This window comes from Bombina bombina, chromosome 2, assembly GCF_027579735.1.
Source record: "Bombina bombina isolate aBomBom1 chromosome 2, aBomBom1.pri, whole genome shotgun sequence".
In the NCBI taxonomy this organism is placed as follows: domain Eukaryota; kingdom Metazoa; phylum Chordata; class Amphibia; order Anura; family Bombinatoridae; genus Bombina; species Bombina bombina.
This window is the reverse complement of record NC_069500.1, coordinates 1,238,374,924-1,238,391,690: the sequence shown is the minus strand read 5'-3', so window position 1 is coordinate 1,238,391,690 and position 16,767 is coordinate 1,238,374,924. Positions and strand designations below refer to the sequence as shown.

At 37.7% G+C, this 16,767-nt stretch overlaps 1 protein-coding gene across 2 annotated transcripts in view; it reads right to left on the bottom strand.

Annotated features, from left to right (window-relative positions):
- The window catches only part of ATP8A1 (ATPase phospholipid transporting 8A1), a 608,814-nt gene that overhangs the window by 23,072 nt on the left and 568,975 nt on the right, over positions 1-16,767 (bottom strand). For both annotated transcript variants that reach the window (XM_053704008.1, XM_053704009.1), the window contains 2 exons: positions 6,879-6,967; positions 6,530-6,622 (listed from right to left, as the gene is read on the bottom strand). In XM_053704008.1, coding sequence (XP_053559983.1) covers positions 6,530-6,622; positions 6,879-6,967 — 182 coding nt within the window. The remainder of the gene's footprint in view (positions 1-6,529; positions 6,623-6,878; positions 6,968-16,767) is intronic.

Genomic DNA, 16,767 nt, shown 5'->3' with positions numbered 1-16,767 from the left:
CGAGGAAGAAGCGGTAATGGAGAAAAAAGATATACGAGTTTGAACCTCCAGGGCACTGCTAGTGCATCTATTAGATCCGCTTGGGGATCCCTTGACCTCGACCCGTATATGGGTAGCTTGGTATTGAGATGGGACACCATGAGATCTATCTCCGGCGTCCCCCACTTGCTGCATATCTCTGCAAACCCCTCGGGATGGAGAGACCATTCCCCTGGATGGAAGGATTGCCTGCTGAGAAAATCTGCCTCCCAGTTGTCCACACCCGGAATGTGGATCGCTGAAAGCGAACAGCTGTGGGCCACTGCCCACTCCAGAACCTGGGATACTTCCTTCATCGCCAAAGAAATTCTCAATCCCCCCTGATGGTTGATGTAAGCCACTGAGGTTATATTGTCTGATTGGAATCTGATAAACTGAGACAAACCCAGAAGTGGCCAAGCCTTCAAGACCTTGAAGATTGCCCATAGTTCCAAAATATTGATTGGGAAGGAGGACTCCTCCTGAGTCCACAACCCCTGTGCCTTCCTGGCACCCCAAACCGCTCCCCATCCTGATAGGCTTGCGTCCGTAGTCACAATCTCCCAGGATGGTCTTAAGAAGCATGTCCCTCAGGACAGATGATCTGGACAGAGTCACCAAGAGAGCGATTCTCTCGACCGGCTGTCTAATACAATCTGTTGAGACAGATCCGAATGATCGCCGTTCCACTGCCTCAGCATGCACAGTTGTAAAGGTCTGAGATGAAACCTGGCAAAAGGAATGATGTCCATGCAGGACACCATGAGACCAATCACCTCCATACACTGGGCCACAGAGTGACTCAAGGAGATCCGGAGGGCAAGACATGCTGAAGTTAGCTTGCAATGTCTCTGGTCCGTTAAAAATATCCTCATGGATATGGAGTCTATTATAGTACCCAGGAATTCCACCCTGGTACTTGGGATAAGGGAACTATTTTCCAAGTTTATCTTCCATCCATATGATTGAAGAAAACTGAGAAGGGACTCCGAGAATTTTTCCGCAAGATGAAAGGATGGTGCTTGCACCAGAATATTGTCCAAGTATGGGGCTACTTCAATACCCTGAGTTCTGGCAACGGCTATAAGAGCACCCAGAACCTTTGTAAAGATTCTTGGAGCAGTAGCTAGGCCAAACGGAAGGGCAATGAACTGGAAGTGCTGGTCCAGGAATGCAAACCTCAGGAAGTGAAAGTGTTCCCTGTGGATTGGAACATGAAGGTAAGCGTCCTTCAGATCTATAGTGGTCATAAACTGGCCTTCCTGATTTAAAAGAAGGATGGACCTCATTGTCTCCATCTTGAAGGAAGGTACACTGAAACATTTGTTTAAGCACTTTAGGTCCAGAATTGGGCGAAAGTTCCCTCCTTCTTTGGGACCACTAAAAGGTTTAAATAAAACCCCAAACGTCTTTCTTTGATAGGCACCGGGACAACAACTCCTAAGGAGGATAGATCCCGAACGCACCCTAGAAGGCATCCCTCTTTTCTGGTCTGGTAGACAGATTCGAGAGAAGGAATCTGCCCCTTGGCGGATGAGATTTAAAGCCTATCTTGTATCCTGTATGTCCTTGAACCAGGCTTCTGAAAAGAGACAGTCTGCCCCCTACACGATCCGATCCAAGATCAGGGGCCGCCCCTACATGCCAATTTGTTTTCAGTGGGCTTTATATTCTGCTTGCACTTATTCCAGGACTAAGTTGGCTTCCAAGTACTCTTGGGTTGCTCGGTCTTGGAGGAGGATTGTTGATGTTGGGATTTGTCAGAACGAAAGTAACAAAAATTAGAAGATTGCCGTCCCTTATATTTGTTCTTATCTTGCGGTAGGAAGGCACCCTGGACCAAATAAAATCTTTCCCTTGAAGGAAAGAGAAAGTAGTCTGGACTTGGAAGTCATATCCGCAAATCAAGACTTCAACCAGAGCACCCGGTGGGCTAGGACCGCAAAGCCAGAGGCCTTCACATTTAGGCAAATAATTTGCATGTTCGCATCACAGATAAAAGAAATAGCAATTCTCAGAGCTTTAATTCTGTCTTGAATATCCTTGATGGGAGACTCCACCTCAATGAGTTCCGACAAAGAGTCGCACCAGTAGGTAGCCGCTCCGGCAAATGCAGCCGCCGGTTGACACAAAAATCCCGTATGTTGAAACATCTTTCTCAGAAAGGATTCCATTTTCTTATCCATCGGCTCTCTGAACGAAGAACTATCCTCAAGAGGTATAGTAGTACGTTTAGCAACCATAGAGATAGCACCATTCACCTTAGGAATGGAGCCCCACAAATCCAGTTGGGAGTCCGGGACTGGGTATCACTTTTTAAAAGTAGACGAGGGGGAAAAGGAATAACCAATTCTTTCCCATTCGTTCTTAATAATGTTCGCCATCTTAACCGGCACAGGAAAAGTCAAAGGAACTTTCCTGTCTTCGTAAACTCTGTCTAATTTAAGTATCATAGGTTCTTCAGGCAGCGCGGCCTCTGGAACCTCTAACGTAGACAGAACCTCCTTTAATAAAAAATGCAAGTGCTCAATTTTAAATCTAAAGGACGGTTCCTCCACAGCAGGAGGCTTAGACGCTAAGGACTCTGACCCAGAAAGTTCACCCTCTGAAGCTACAGAGGTTAACTCATCGGGATAACTGGGACATAATAGTTAAATCCGATAAATATTTAGATGTTTATGTTTAACCTTTCTCTTGCGTTTGTTAGAGCGAGGTAATGCACTGAGGGCCGCAGACACCGCCGTTTGTAACTGCGCAGCAAAGTCTGCTGGAAAAAGGCCCCCTCCGGATGGAGAATTAGAAGTGCTACGGGGAACTACATGTGAAGTGGATAATGTAGCAAGGGTAGTAATCTCACGGGACGCCGAGTCCTGAGAGGTAGATGGCTCAGAGGGACTAAGACCCTTAGCAGGCTTGTCTCCCTTTTTAGACTTTAGAACAGTGTTAAGGCATGTGGTACATAATTGAGTGGGTGGGAAAACCACAGCCTCCTCAAAATATAAACAGGTATGATTTAGTACAGAAGGAGTACCTTCTAACATGTCAGAGTCCTACATAGGTCAGGTTATACCCACAGAAGGACAAACATAACTCACCTCCTCCTAGATTTAGACAGTTAACAGAGGAAACGCACTCCTCAGGTTCAAGTCTCAGCCAGAATTGAGGAAATTAACAGATAGTTATTACAAGTACAGCAAGTAATAGGAGCTGTGCAACACTTTCAAAAATGAAAGTGAAACCTGTTTGTTCCAGCCAAAAACACACAGTCTATCAGCCCAGGAAAAAATGACACAAAGCAGCATGTAAATAATACATTAATTAACCCCAACAGTTTAATAAACCCCCTTCAGAGGATATTAACCCTGGATCCTATCAAAGTATAAAGGAGCCACACTGTGACCCTGTTACAGCGTTTTGTGTGTAAAAATTGAAACGATCTTACCTCCAGGATCCATGCTGTGGAACAGAACTCAAGTGTGACAGTCTTAAAGCAGCGCTCCTAACATGGACTTGAGTGAACGAAAGCAGGCAGTGAAACTTGTCAACACGGATTGCTTAGGAGCTGTTAGCAGTAGTCTGGATGATTTCGCAGAAAACTTTCCCTGCATCTCCAGACTCTAAATTTCATCAATACTCTCACAGAGAGGTTGACATGACTACTTAAAACTCCAGCCCTATCTCGAAGAGCAGATACCCTTTTTCAGGACTCTCAGAATCTTCTGAAGCTTCTCTGCCACCTCCTAACATGACAAAAAGGCAAAGAATGACTGGGGTAATGAGGAAGTGGGAGGGATATTTAAACCTTTGGCTGGGGTGTCTTTGCCTCCTCCTAGTGACCAGGTGTAGTATTTCCCAACAGTAAGGAATGAAGCCGTGGAGCCTATCTTAGGAAGGAAATATGTGTTTTATTATCCCTTTGTATTACATTAATAAAGGCATTTGAGGTTTCACTGGAATCTGAATAGTTTATGGGAATGATTGCACTGGAGAAATAAAATCTCAAACCAAGCTGGGATCCTTGCTCAAAATGAAGAAATAAACATTGTTGGAATAGGAATTAACACACAATAATAATAAAACAAACCCATTGCATTAGAATTTGAACTTGAAATGATAACAATTTACACCTCAACATAATACAAGTATGATGATGAGGAAATGTTAAATGCAAAATTGGTGCACAATGTTACGGATAGTGGCATAAAGTTATAATTGTGGAACCCCTTCACCTGTTTTGTATTTTAATGGTGCAAGATTATTTTTTTTATATAAAAAAATAAACTCGTTAGTGTGGCCATTTTTCTTTTTGCTGTGCACTTTAAGAGAACTAAAATGTGTGGTACTATAGATCTTATCTGTAGTGTGTATGGTAGAAACAACAATAATACAGTAAACTAAAATGAAGAAAACTAATGAAAAAGAGAAAAGATCTGCAGATCCAAAGATAGTTTCCCACAAACATAACACGGCAAGAGTATAAAGTAGCACATAACACTAACCCTCTATCCCTAGTTAAAGCAAAGATCACCAAAATGTATTCAGATTGTATCTGCTTTCTGGACATAATCATATGAGCCTCATATGCCTGGTGTAAGCAAAAATCTCTCCAGTACATAATAGAAAATATTAAAAAGCAAGAGGAGACAAACCAAAGCCGCAGGAGCACATTGTCATAGAGAACACATTTAAGTAAGTGTAACTATGCTACATGGGTGCATGTAAAGCATAATGAAATGGTTAACAAGTTTCTTTTTCTGCCCATAGTAATGTTTTCTAAATAGATAGGAAACAGTAGAAAAAGGAAAAGGTAGAGGCGAGAGTGTTTGCATGCATGTTACTAAACCAATCACTGTTAAAGATTGTAAAAACCTTAAAGGGACATTTGTTACTTTCAAGATTCAAATAAAACATACATTTTTAAACAACTTTCCTATTCATATTCTTTATTGAAGGAGCAGCAATGCACTACTGGGAGATAGCTGAACACATTGGTAAGTCAATGACAGCAGGCATATATGAGCAGCCACCAATCAGCAGCTAGCTCCCAGCTCCTGAGCCTACCTAGGTATTCTTTTCAAACAAAAAAAACACAGTAGAGAATAAAGGAAATTAGATAATATTAGTAAATAGGAGAGTTGTCTATCTGAAAATCATGAATTAAAATGTTAGTCTTTCACGTACCTTTAATTTCTTACTAATTGGACACTAAATAAAATTCAACACACACAGCCCTAGAGTGTGTGTATTGTTTATATACTATAGTGACATGAGACAGAACCACCAGCACTGAATTTGATATAATGATAGTATGTGAAAGATAAAATAAATGGAGTTTAATTAAAAGCAGATTTTTTTTATTTAGAAACAATATATTTTATGAATAGATAATTGTACAGTAACATTGGAGTCTTCTCTCCCTAACTACATATTTTACATTTTTTTTGGCACCATTTGTTACACGAGTCAGATAACACCTACTGTGTTACATCAGGGCATTTATAAAAATCTAATACATAGATCTTTTATAAGACATACAGTAGTAACTGCATTTACACACAGATCCCTTTCATTCACCCTCTTCATGACTATACAGTATCTCATTTTCTCACTTCCCATCCATGTAACAACTTGAGCTGGAAATCATTTGTTGACAGAATAGCATGTACATGCTCTTAGCAAAATCATATTTAAAAGGGGCATGAAACCCAAACATTTTCTTACATGATTTAGAAATAGTATGCAAATTTTAACAATTTTCTAATTTACTTCTATTATCTAATTTGCTTCATTCTCTTTATATACTTTGCTGAAAAGCATATCTAGATAGGCTTGGTAGCTGCTGATTGGTGGCTGCACATAGATGCCTCGTATGATTGGCTCATCCATGTGCATTGCTATTTCTTTAACAAAGAATATCTAAAGAATGAAACAAATTAGATAATAGACGTAAATTGGAATGATGTTTAAAATTGTATTCTCTACCTAAATCATGAAAGAAAAACATTGGGTTTAGTGTTCCTTTAAGTGTTTATTTCAGACTAATAGCACAATACTTTAGCAATGGATTTTTATCTTGTAAAAGTTCCACAATTTACCATATATCTGCAAGTATATGATTTTGACAAATTTTGTTTTTTGCCATCAATTTACACATAAATGTACTGCATTTTTTGATTGAAATAACTAAAATATAATTTGAACTATATTTTTGCTAAAATAATAATTATATACAGAGCGTTTTAAATTCGGATTATCTACTAAACATATATTAAACAATGTTTTTTTCCAATTTAATATATTTTATTTGTACTAAAAATAGCCAAATAAATCCTAAAAAATGGACGGAAGCTACATCAAGTCATCTGTCACTGCTACAGTAATTTATGTAATTATCTTTATTATACATTTCCTTATCTTAAGAAATTAAAGTTTAATTTGGAAACACCCATTTACTATCATTAACTCTCAAGCAATTACTTAAAACAAATACTGTTATATAAAGTTAACTTACCTCTTCCCATGCACAACAGCGCCGGGATCCTGCGACTTAGCCTCAAGCTCTTGAACTTCATCAACTAAGGTCTTAAAACTTGTTCGTTTTACACTATATATTAAAAAAAAAAATGAATAAAGTGGAACAAACATGCATGGACACACTGGTCTTTAAACACATCTAAATATTTAACCAAACATGATAAACATTTTATAAGCATATCTTTACAGTTTCATAGATGTACGTACTTAGAGTATTTCTAATGAAACATAAATAATTCTAGCGCCACTTTAAAGAATATTGATGATTGATAAAAGATTCAGGGACACTGAAGATTGAACAAACATAAAAACAACTATATACTCACACTTTGTAAAATACATCAAGAAGCAAGGATGTTATAGGGATAAAGATAACGCCCATCCAGAAAAGTCCTGAACTGAATAGCATATCCGCCTGGAACAGGTACATTGTAAGGTAAAATATATATATAGTAAAACGTGATTAAACAATTAGACTGCACATTCATGCATTGTTCTTCTGTGGTGTAATAAAATAAAAAAAATCTCTGCTCATTCTGTTCTATTAAAAAAGGATACACACTATGGTTAAAACTAAACAATGACCAGAAACATAAAAAAAGAGAATTTTATACTAATCAACAAATCAACTCTACCATATTTTAGCAACCTAATGCAAATATGTGCTTGTAATATCAAATAAAGAAAGACTAGAGAAAAAATACAGTTATGTAATATAATCCCCAGTTTATTTATACAATATATATTTTAGTGTGTGTGTGTGTGTGTGTGTGTATATATGTATATATATATATATATATATATATATATATATATATATATATATATATATATATATATATATATATATATATATACATACATACACACACATACATTCAGGCATATTTAACCATGCATATATAAAAACCTGTTTAAGAAAATGACAAAGTTAATACTAAAGCAAACATATATAAAAGCTAACTTAATAATAATTTGACCGGTAAGCTGAAAACTTTCTAAACTAAATTACATTGCAAAGAACTACACTGATCATAAATACTTGCAAAAAAAGTTGAACATTAATGCAATATTTTTAAGAACAGATATTTAAAATATTACCCCCGTGCAGGCTGTTTCAAGATAAAAGATTTCCGTAAGTTTAGCCACCTTATTGCTAACTCTTGCCATTATAATGAAGCAGAAGTAATAATGCAGGCCTCGGGATGTTAATACGAACCATTGTAATGCTAACTATGAATGAACGGACAACCAGTGCTACTATTCAGTCCACTCAGTCTTTGGCTTTGCAAATGAACATGAGTTGGGGGAGAGATGGGAAGTTTTTTCTGCATCATATTTGAAAGCCTGTCAGAATTTTTTTTCTCCAAATGCAGAGTTAATCCAAACCCAAAAGATTTAAAGCTGACATTCACATTAAAGAAGAAACCCTCTTTGTATATTTGGATAAAGTAGGGGGAAAAGTAAAATCCCACAGAAGCATTTCCTTCCTTTTTTGTTCACGAAAGCCACCCCTCAATCTCTAGAAACCATTTTTGTTTCTAACTTTTCACATTTCTCTAAACAGAAGCTGGTCAGCTGGGAAATGGCAAACCAATCCCTCTCAGACAATAGCAGAAACAGGAGCAGCCTGTTCTAAGGATGGGCTCTGTCTGACTATGACTGTGGTTTACAAATTGTTCCTAATGTGTGAGATTTGCAGGCCATGCCAAGTTTTCTCTTTCTTATGAAACCAAATGGAATCTGCCACAAAAGTAGCTCTCATGGGAATTCATAAGGGCTCAGAAATTAGACTTGAAAAGCCTGGAATAATGAAGGACTAACAGCATCTAGGCAGAAGAAAAAAAGAAATCAGACATTACATTGAGTCCAGCACTTTTTTGTATTAAATAAGACATGGCACCAATGATATAGCTCGTAATGAGGCTGTACTTCTCTCAAAATAACCTGTGGCGATCAATACAGAAAAAGTTGCACAATAAGACCCTATGCAACATCCATTTACTAATGTTTCCATGTAATTACCTCTGAAGTCAAAATGGCCTAGATGGGTGTCGCTAAATATATCTATTAATAAAGTATGCATATAACGCTATCATTTTTTCAAAATTAACAGTTCAAAATCAGCTGTGTCTTAATTATTTATTATGTACTAATAAAAATACATAATATTTTCTCCTGAGCCCTGTTAACATAATTCATTACCATAATTATCTCCCTCCTCATTTTCATTGGTGACCCTTTTATAGTATTTTATGCCTGTTGATATTTAAGGCAAATCTAAGTTATGGGAGACATTTAACAAGGTTTATATATTTTGAGAGGACTGTCTTCCGAAAGGCCAGATTAATCAAATAACTATTAATGCTGAGCGGGACATTCTGACATTGCATAGTATGCAGACTCAACATGTAAACCAACTACAAAAATGGTTAACTCAGTCAGATTTATAAAGCAGAAGTCCACTAAAACACCCTAACCTGCAGGTTTTCAAACTGTTGGGTTTGGTTTCTTACAACAGAATAATAATTAAAATAATGTGTTTTATCTATTTCAGCTTTTATGCAGTGATAAAGACCCACTGCAGAAACGTTGTACAATAAAATCTGGAATGTGTATAAACCAAGGTGAGAAAAAAGGGAACAAGTTAGACCAGTCACTGTTCCTTATATTTGTAAAAGGCCTCTACACTAGTTACAGTAAAAACAAAAAACCTTACCCTTTTAATGCTATTTAAAGAAAACTGGAGAAGATGTAAAATAATATTCAAAAATGTCTTCTAAATCAAACATAACCCTAGATCAGATTATTTCCTTTTACATGACATAAATCTATGTTGATAGTTCATTAGGTCCTTCCTGCTCCTCACATATAAAATCTTCTGATGCCCTAACCCTATATATGCCCACATTACTATGTGCACAGTTCCACACCATTTACCAAGCACAGCTTCTGATTATTTCAATTGTGTTAGCTGATACAAAAAAAAGGTAATCAAGGTCCTAATAGCTGCTGAGACACAACAAAGCTGCACAGCTTATTGTTTAAGAGTAAACCTCATGATATACACAGGGAAATATACATCTTCATATTGAGGAACATAGCCTGAGTTCTACAGGACTGCCTACATATACATTTGTGAAAGAAAAACAGAAGCAGTTTAACAAATAGTAAATCATGTTTTAACCGGGCTGTCAAGGAGATTAAATTATGTGTTACAAACAGTCTGGAGTACATTCAACAGCTTCTTGTTACCACAGTGGGTGAATTCAGTAAAACAATGAAAGACCCTTACGATTAGATTACAGCAACCCATGTTAAATGGAAACAGAGAAAGTTTTCCGATTTCCCAACAGAAGACTGTTATATGAACCATATAGCTCACTGTATTTTGAAATTAGGCATGTAAAATAAATATGAAGTGTGTGAGAAACGTGTGCACATTCACACGACAGAGGTGCAGCAATAGCCGTTTCACCTACTCCAGCTGACAGGTTACTGAACGCAGCAACTACAATAAATATTTAATCTAGAGACGTTGTTGTGTCTACATGTTTGCAAGGTATACTAGCTTTTGTCTGCATAGAGAGCTAATGACACTGTTCAGTATATATTTATAAGGAAATGAATGGAACTCCAAAGGTAAATGCCAAACCTTATTTAATAGCAATTCTAAACACATATGCTTCATTACATGGTCTGTATTAAAAAAATAAGCCTATTACTTTAATCCAAGCTAAGTAGTTTACTTAATGATCATGCAATTAGGAGCATTTTCACTTTATTTTCTACTACTTTTACAGTACTTTATCCTAATTACTGATTTCTTGGCTCTGGTAAATGGTGATTTACGTAACTCGCAAAATATGTACAGCTGTATGAGGTTTAAATGACTACTAAATACGGTACAATTACAAAATAAAAAGACAATGCAATAACACCAACTTTGAACTTCAAATAAGCAGTTCATTTTTTACTGGCAAATTTATTTTTTCCCATTTTTCAGTCCCCTGTATCATGTGACAGACATCAGCCAATCACAGACTAGTATATGTAAACCCTGTGAGCTTCTGCACATGCTCAGTAGGAGCTTGTTCTCTAAAAAGTGTGTACAGGTAGCCCTCAGTTTACGCTGGGGTTAGGTTCCAGAAGGAATGGTTGTAAATCGAAACCGTTGTAAATTGAAACCCAGTTTATAATGTAAGTCAATGGGAAGTGAGGGAGATAGGTTCCAGGCCCCTCTCCAAATTGTCATAATAACACCTAATACATTATTTTTAAAGCTTTGAAATGAAGACTTTAAATGCTAAACAGCATTATAAACCTAATAAAATAATCACACAACACAGAATATATAATTAAACTAAGTTAAATGAACAAAAACATTTGCTAAACAGCGTTATAAACCTAATAAAATAATCACACAACACAGGCTTCACTTGCATTTTTCTGCAAACAGTTCTTTCTATGCATTCCAATCTGGACTGATTTATAGACAGGAAGATCTTGTTCCTTTGAAATCTGCTCGATAGCTCAGGCCTGGTTAAACTGATTAATTTCAGCTTGCTTGGCTTTGCTGCAACACAAGCGGACAGCTCCACCTACTGGCTATTTTAATAAATGCACTGCTTCTTAATGCTTTTCAATAGCAGTCACATGACTGGAAAAAAAGGTTGTTATTCTGAAACGGTGTAAATTGAACCGTTGTAAAACGAGGGCCACCTGTATATAAAATGGAAGCAAATTGGAAAGTGTCTTAAAACTGCGTGCTCTTTCTGAATCATAAAAGTTTATTTTGACTTGAGTGTCCCTTTAAACACTATGATGGCGTAAATTGAACTGCCCTTATTATCATGCAACTATTATTTTAACCAGTTTGTTTAAAAATTGTAATACATGTAATATGTGGTATGTTACGAAGGAAACAGCTGAGAAGTCAGTATAAACTCGAAGATAAAAAAAAAAGAATTTCAAGGTTAATAGAAAAGAAGTACAGTGGATATAAAAAGTCTACACACCCCTTTTAAAATGTCAGGTTTCTGTGATGTAAAAAAATTAGAAAGATAAATCATTTCAGAACTTCTTCCACCTTTAATGTGACCTATAAACTGTACAACTCAATTGAAAAACAAACTGAAATCTTTTAGGTGGAGGGAAGAAAACAAAAAACCCCCCCTAAAATAATGTGGTTGCATAAGTGTGCACACCCTCTTATAACTGGGGATGAAGCTGTGTTTAGAATTAAGCAATCACATTCAAAATCATGTTAAATAGGAGTCAGCATACACCTGCCATCTTTTAAAGTGCCTCTGATTAACCCCAAATAAAGTTCAGCTGCTCTAGTTGGTCGTTCCTGAAATTTTCTTAGTCGCATCGCACAGCAAAAGCCATGGTCCACAGAGAGCTTCCAAAGCATCAGAGGGATCTCATTGTTAAAAGGTATCAGTCAGGAGAAGGGTACAAAAGAATTTCCAAGGCATTAGATATACCATGGAACACAGTGAAGACAGTCATTATCAAGTGGAGAAAATATGGCACAACAGTGACATTACCAAGAACTGGACGTCCCTCCAAAATTGATGAAAAGAAAACTGGTCTGGGAGGCTACCAAGAGGCCTACAGCAACATTAAAGGAGCTGCAGGAATATCTGGCAAGTACTGGCTGTGTGGTACATGTGACAACAATCTCATGTATTCTTCATATGTCTGGGCTACGGGGTAGAGTGGCAAGACGAAAGTCTTTTCTTACGAAGAAAAACATCCAAGCCAGGCTACATTTTGCAAAAATATATCTGAAGTCTCCCAAAAGCATGTGGGAAAAGGTGCTATGGTCTGATGAAACCAAGGTTCAACTTTTTGTCCATAATTCCAAAAGATATGTTTGGCGCAAAAACAACACCATACCCACAGTAAAGCATGGTGGTGGCAGCATCATGCTTTGGGGCTGTTTTTCTTCAGCTGGAACTGGGGCCTTAGTTAAGCTAGAGGGAATTATGAACAGTTCCAAATACCAGTCAATGTTGGCACAAAACCTTCAGGATTCTGCTAGAAAGCTGAACATGAAGAGGAACTTCATCTTTCAGCATGACGACCCAAAGCATACATCCAAATCAACAAAGGAATAGCTTCAACAGAAGAAGATTAAAGTTTTGGAATGGCCCAGCCAGAGCCCAGACCTGAATCTGATTGAAAAACATAATTTATGTAAGAACTTACCTGATCAATTCATTTCTTTCATATTGGCAAGAGTCCATGAGCTAGTGACATATGGGATATACAATCCTACCAGGAGGGGCAAAGTTTCCCAAACCTCAAAATGCCTATAAATACACCCCTCACCACACCCACAATTCAGTTTAACGAATAGCCAAGCAATGGGGTGATAAAGAAAGGAGTAGAATGCATCAACAAAGAAATTTGGAAATAATTGTGCTTTATACAAAAAATCATAACCACCATAAAAAGGGTGGGCCTCATGGACTCTTGCCAATATGAAAGAAATGAATTTATCAGGTAAGTTCCTATATAAATTATGTTTTCTTTCATGTAATTGGCAAGAGTCCATGAGCTAGTGACATATGGGATATCAATACCCAAGATGTGGAGTCTTCCACTCAAGAGTCACTAGAGAGGGAGGGAATAAAATAAAAACAGCCATATACCGCTGAAAAAATTAGTCCACAACCCAAAAAAATAAGTTTATTTCCATTTGAAAGAAAAAAAAACTTAAATCAAAAGCAGAAGAATCAAACTGAAACAGCTGCCTGAAGAACTTTTCTACCAAAAACTGCTTCCGAAGAAGCAAATACATCAAAACGATAGAATTTAGTAAATGTATGCAAAGAGGACAAAGTTGCTGCTTTGCAAATCTGATCAACTGAAGCTTCATTCTTAAAAGCCCACGAAGTGGAGACTTATCTAGTAGAATGAGCTGCAATTCTATGAGGTGGGGCTTGACCCGACTCCAAATAAGCTTGAAGATTCAAAAGCTTTAACCAAGAGGCCAAGGAAATAGCAGAGGCCTTCTGACCTTTCCAAGGAAAATATAAAAAATAGACTAGAAGTCTTCCTGAAATCTTTAGTAGCTTCAACATAATATTTCAAAGCTCTCACCACATCCAAAGAATGTAAGGATCTTTCCAAAGGATTCTTAGGATTAGGAGACAAGGAAGGGACAACAATTTCTCTACTAATGTTGTTAGAATTCACAACCTTAGGAAAAAATTCAAAAGAAGTCCACAAAACTGCCTTATCCTGATGAAAAATCAGAAAAGGAGATTCACAAGAAAGAAACTCAGAAACTCTTCTAACAGAAGAGATGGCCAAAAGGAACAACACTTTCCAAGAAAGTAGTTTAATGGCCAAAGAATGCATAGGCTCAAATAGAGGAGCCTGTAAAGCCTTCGGAACCAAATTAAGACTCCAATGAGGAGAAATTGATTTAATGACAGGCTGAATTCGAACTAAAGGCTGTACAAAACAGTGTATATCAGGAAATATAGCAATCTTTCTGTGAAATAAAACAGAAAGAGCAGAGATTTGTCCTTTCAAGGAACTTGCAGACAAAACCTTATCCAAACCATCCTGAAGAAACTGTAAAATTCTAGGAATTCTAAAAGAATGCCAAGAAAATTTATGAGAAGAACACCATGAAATGTAAATCTTCCAAACTCTACAATAAATCTTTCTAGAGACAGATTTACGAGCTTGTAACATAGTATTAATCACTGAGTCTATGACTTAGAACTAAGCGTTCAATTTCCATACTTTCAAATTTAATGATTTGAGATCCTGATGGAAAAACGGACCTTGAGATACTAGGTCTGGCCGTAACGAAAGTGGCCAAGGCGGGCAACTGGACATCCGAACCAGATATGAATACCAAAACCTGTGTGGCCATGCTGACACCACCAGCAACACAAATTATTGTTCCATGATGATTTTGGAAATCACTCATGGAAGGAGAACTAGAGGCGGGAAGATGTAAGCAGGATGATAACGCCAAAGAAGTGTAAGCGCATCCACTGCTTCCGCCTGAACATCCCTGGACCTGGACAGGTATTTGGGAAGTTTCTTGTTTAGATGAGAGGCCATGAGATCTATCTCTGCAAAACCCCACATCTGAACAAACTGAGAAAACACATCTGGATGGAGGGACCACTCCCCTGGATGTAAAGTTTGGCAGCTGATATAATCCGCTTCCCAATTGTCTACACCTGGGATATGCACCGCAGAGATTAGACAGGAGCTGGATTCCGCCCAAACAAGTATTTGAGATACTTATTTTATAGCTTGGGGACTATGAGTCCCACCCGGATGATTAACATATGCCACTGTTGTGATATTGTCTGTCTGAAAACAAATTAACGGTTCTCTCTTTAACACAGACCAAAACTGAAGAGCTCTGAGAATTGCACAGAGTTCTAAAATATTTAATGGTAATCTCGCCTCTTGAGATTTCCAAACCCCTTGTGCTGTCAGAGATCCCCAAACAGCTCCCCAACCTGAGAGACTCACATCTGTTGTGATCACAGTCCAGGTTGGCCGAACAAAATAAGCCCCTTGAACTAAACGATGGTGATCTATCCACCATGTCAGAGAGTGTCGTACATTGGGATTTAAGGATATTAATTGTGATATCTTTGTATAATCCCTGTATCATTGATTCAGCATACAAAGCTGAAGAGGTGTCATGTGAAAACGAGCAAAGGGGATCGCATCCGATGCTGCAGTCATGAGACCTAAAACTTCCATGCACATAGCCACTGAAGGGAATGACTGAGACTGAAGGTGCCGGCAGGCTGCAACCAATTTTAAACGTCTCTTGTCTGTTAGAGACAGAGTCATGGACACTGAATCTATCTGGAAGCCTAAAAAGGTGACCCTTGTCTGAGGAATCAAGAAACTCTTTGGTAAATTGATCCTCTAACCATGTTTCCGAAGAAACAACACTAGTTGATTTGTGTGAGATTCTGCAGAACGTAAAGACTGAGCTAGTACCAAGATATCGTCCAATAAGGAAACACTGCAATACCCTGTTCTCTGATTACTGAGAGAAGGGCACCCAGAACCTTTAAAAAGATTATTGGAGCTGTTGCTATGCCAAATGGAAGAGCAACAAATTGGTAATGCTTGTCTAGAAAAAAGAATCTCAGAAACTGATAATGTTCTGGATGAATCGGAATATGAAGGTATGCATCCTGCAAGTCTATTGTGGACATATAATGTCCTTGCTGAACAAAAGGCAGAATAGTCCTTATAGTCACCATCTTGAAAGTTGGTACTCTTACATAACAATTCAAAATTTTCAGATCCAGAACTGGTCTGAATAAATTTTTCTTCTTTGGGACAAAGAATAGATTTGAATAAAACCCCAAACCTTGTTCCAGAAGAATACATTTTTCTTCTTTGGGACAAAGAATAGATTTGAATAAAACCCCAGACCTTGTTCCAGAAGAGGAACTGGCATGATTACCCCTGAAGACTCCAGGTCTGAAACACACTTCAGAAAAGCCTGAGCTTTTACTGGATTTACTGGGATACGTGAGAGAAAAAATCTTCTCATAGGAGGTCTTACTCTGAATCCTATTTGATACCCTTGAGAGACAATGCTCTGAATCCATTGATTTTGAACAGATTTTATCCAAATATCCTTGAAAAACCTTAATCTGCCCCCTACCAGCTGAACTGGAATGAGGGCCGCACCTTCATGCGGACTTAGGGGCTGACTTTGGTTTCCTAAAGACTTGGATGTATCCCAATTTGAGGAAGGCTTCCAATTGGAGGCAGATTCCTTGGGGGAAGGATTTACTTTTTGTTCCTTATTCTGAGGAAAGGAACGAAAACAGTTAGAAGCCTTAGATTTACCCTTAGGTTTTTTTATCCTGAGGCAATCAGCATTCCAGGATTTAAGCCACAAAGCTCTTCTAGCTAAAATAGCTAAAGACATGGATCTAACATCAATTTTGAAAATATAAAAAAATAGCATCATAAATAAAATGATTAGCATATTGCAGTAAGCGATTAATGCTAGATAAGTCAGAATCCAATTCCTGTTGCGCTAAATTCTCCAACCATAAAGTTGATGCAGCCGCAACATCAGCCAAAGAAATTGCCGGTCTCAGAAGATGATATAAATAGGCCTTCCTTAGATAAGATTCAAGCTTCCTATCTAAAGGATCCTTAAAAGAAGTACTTCCATAGGAATAGTGGTAC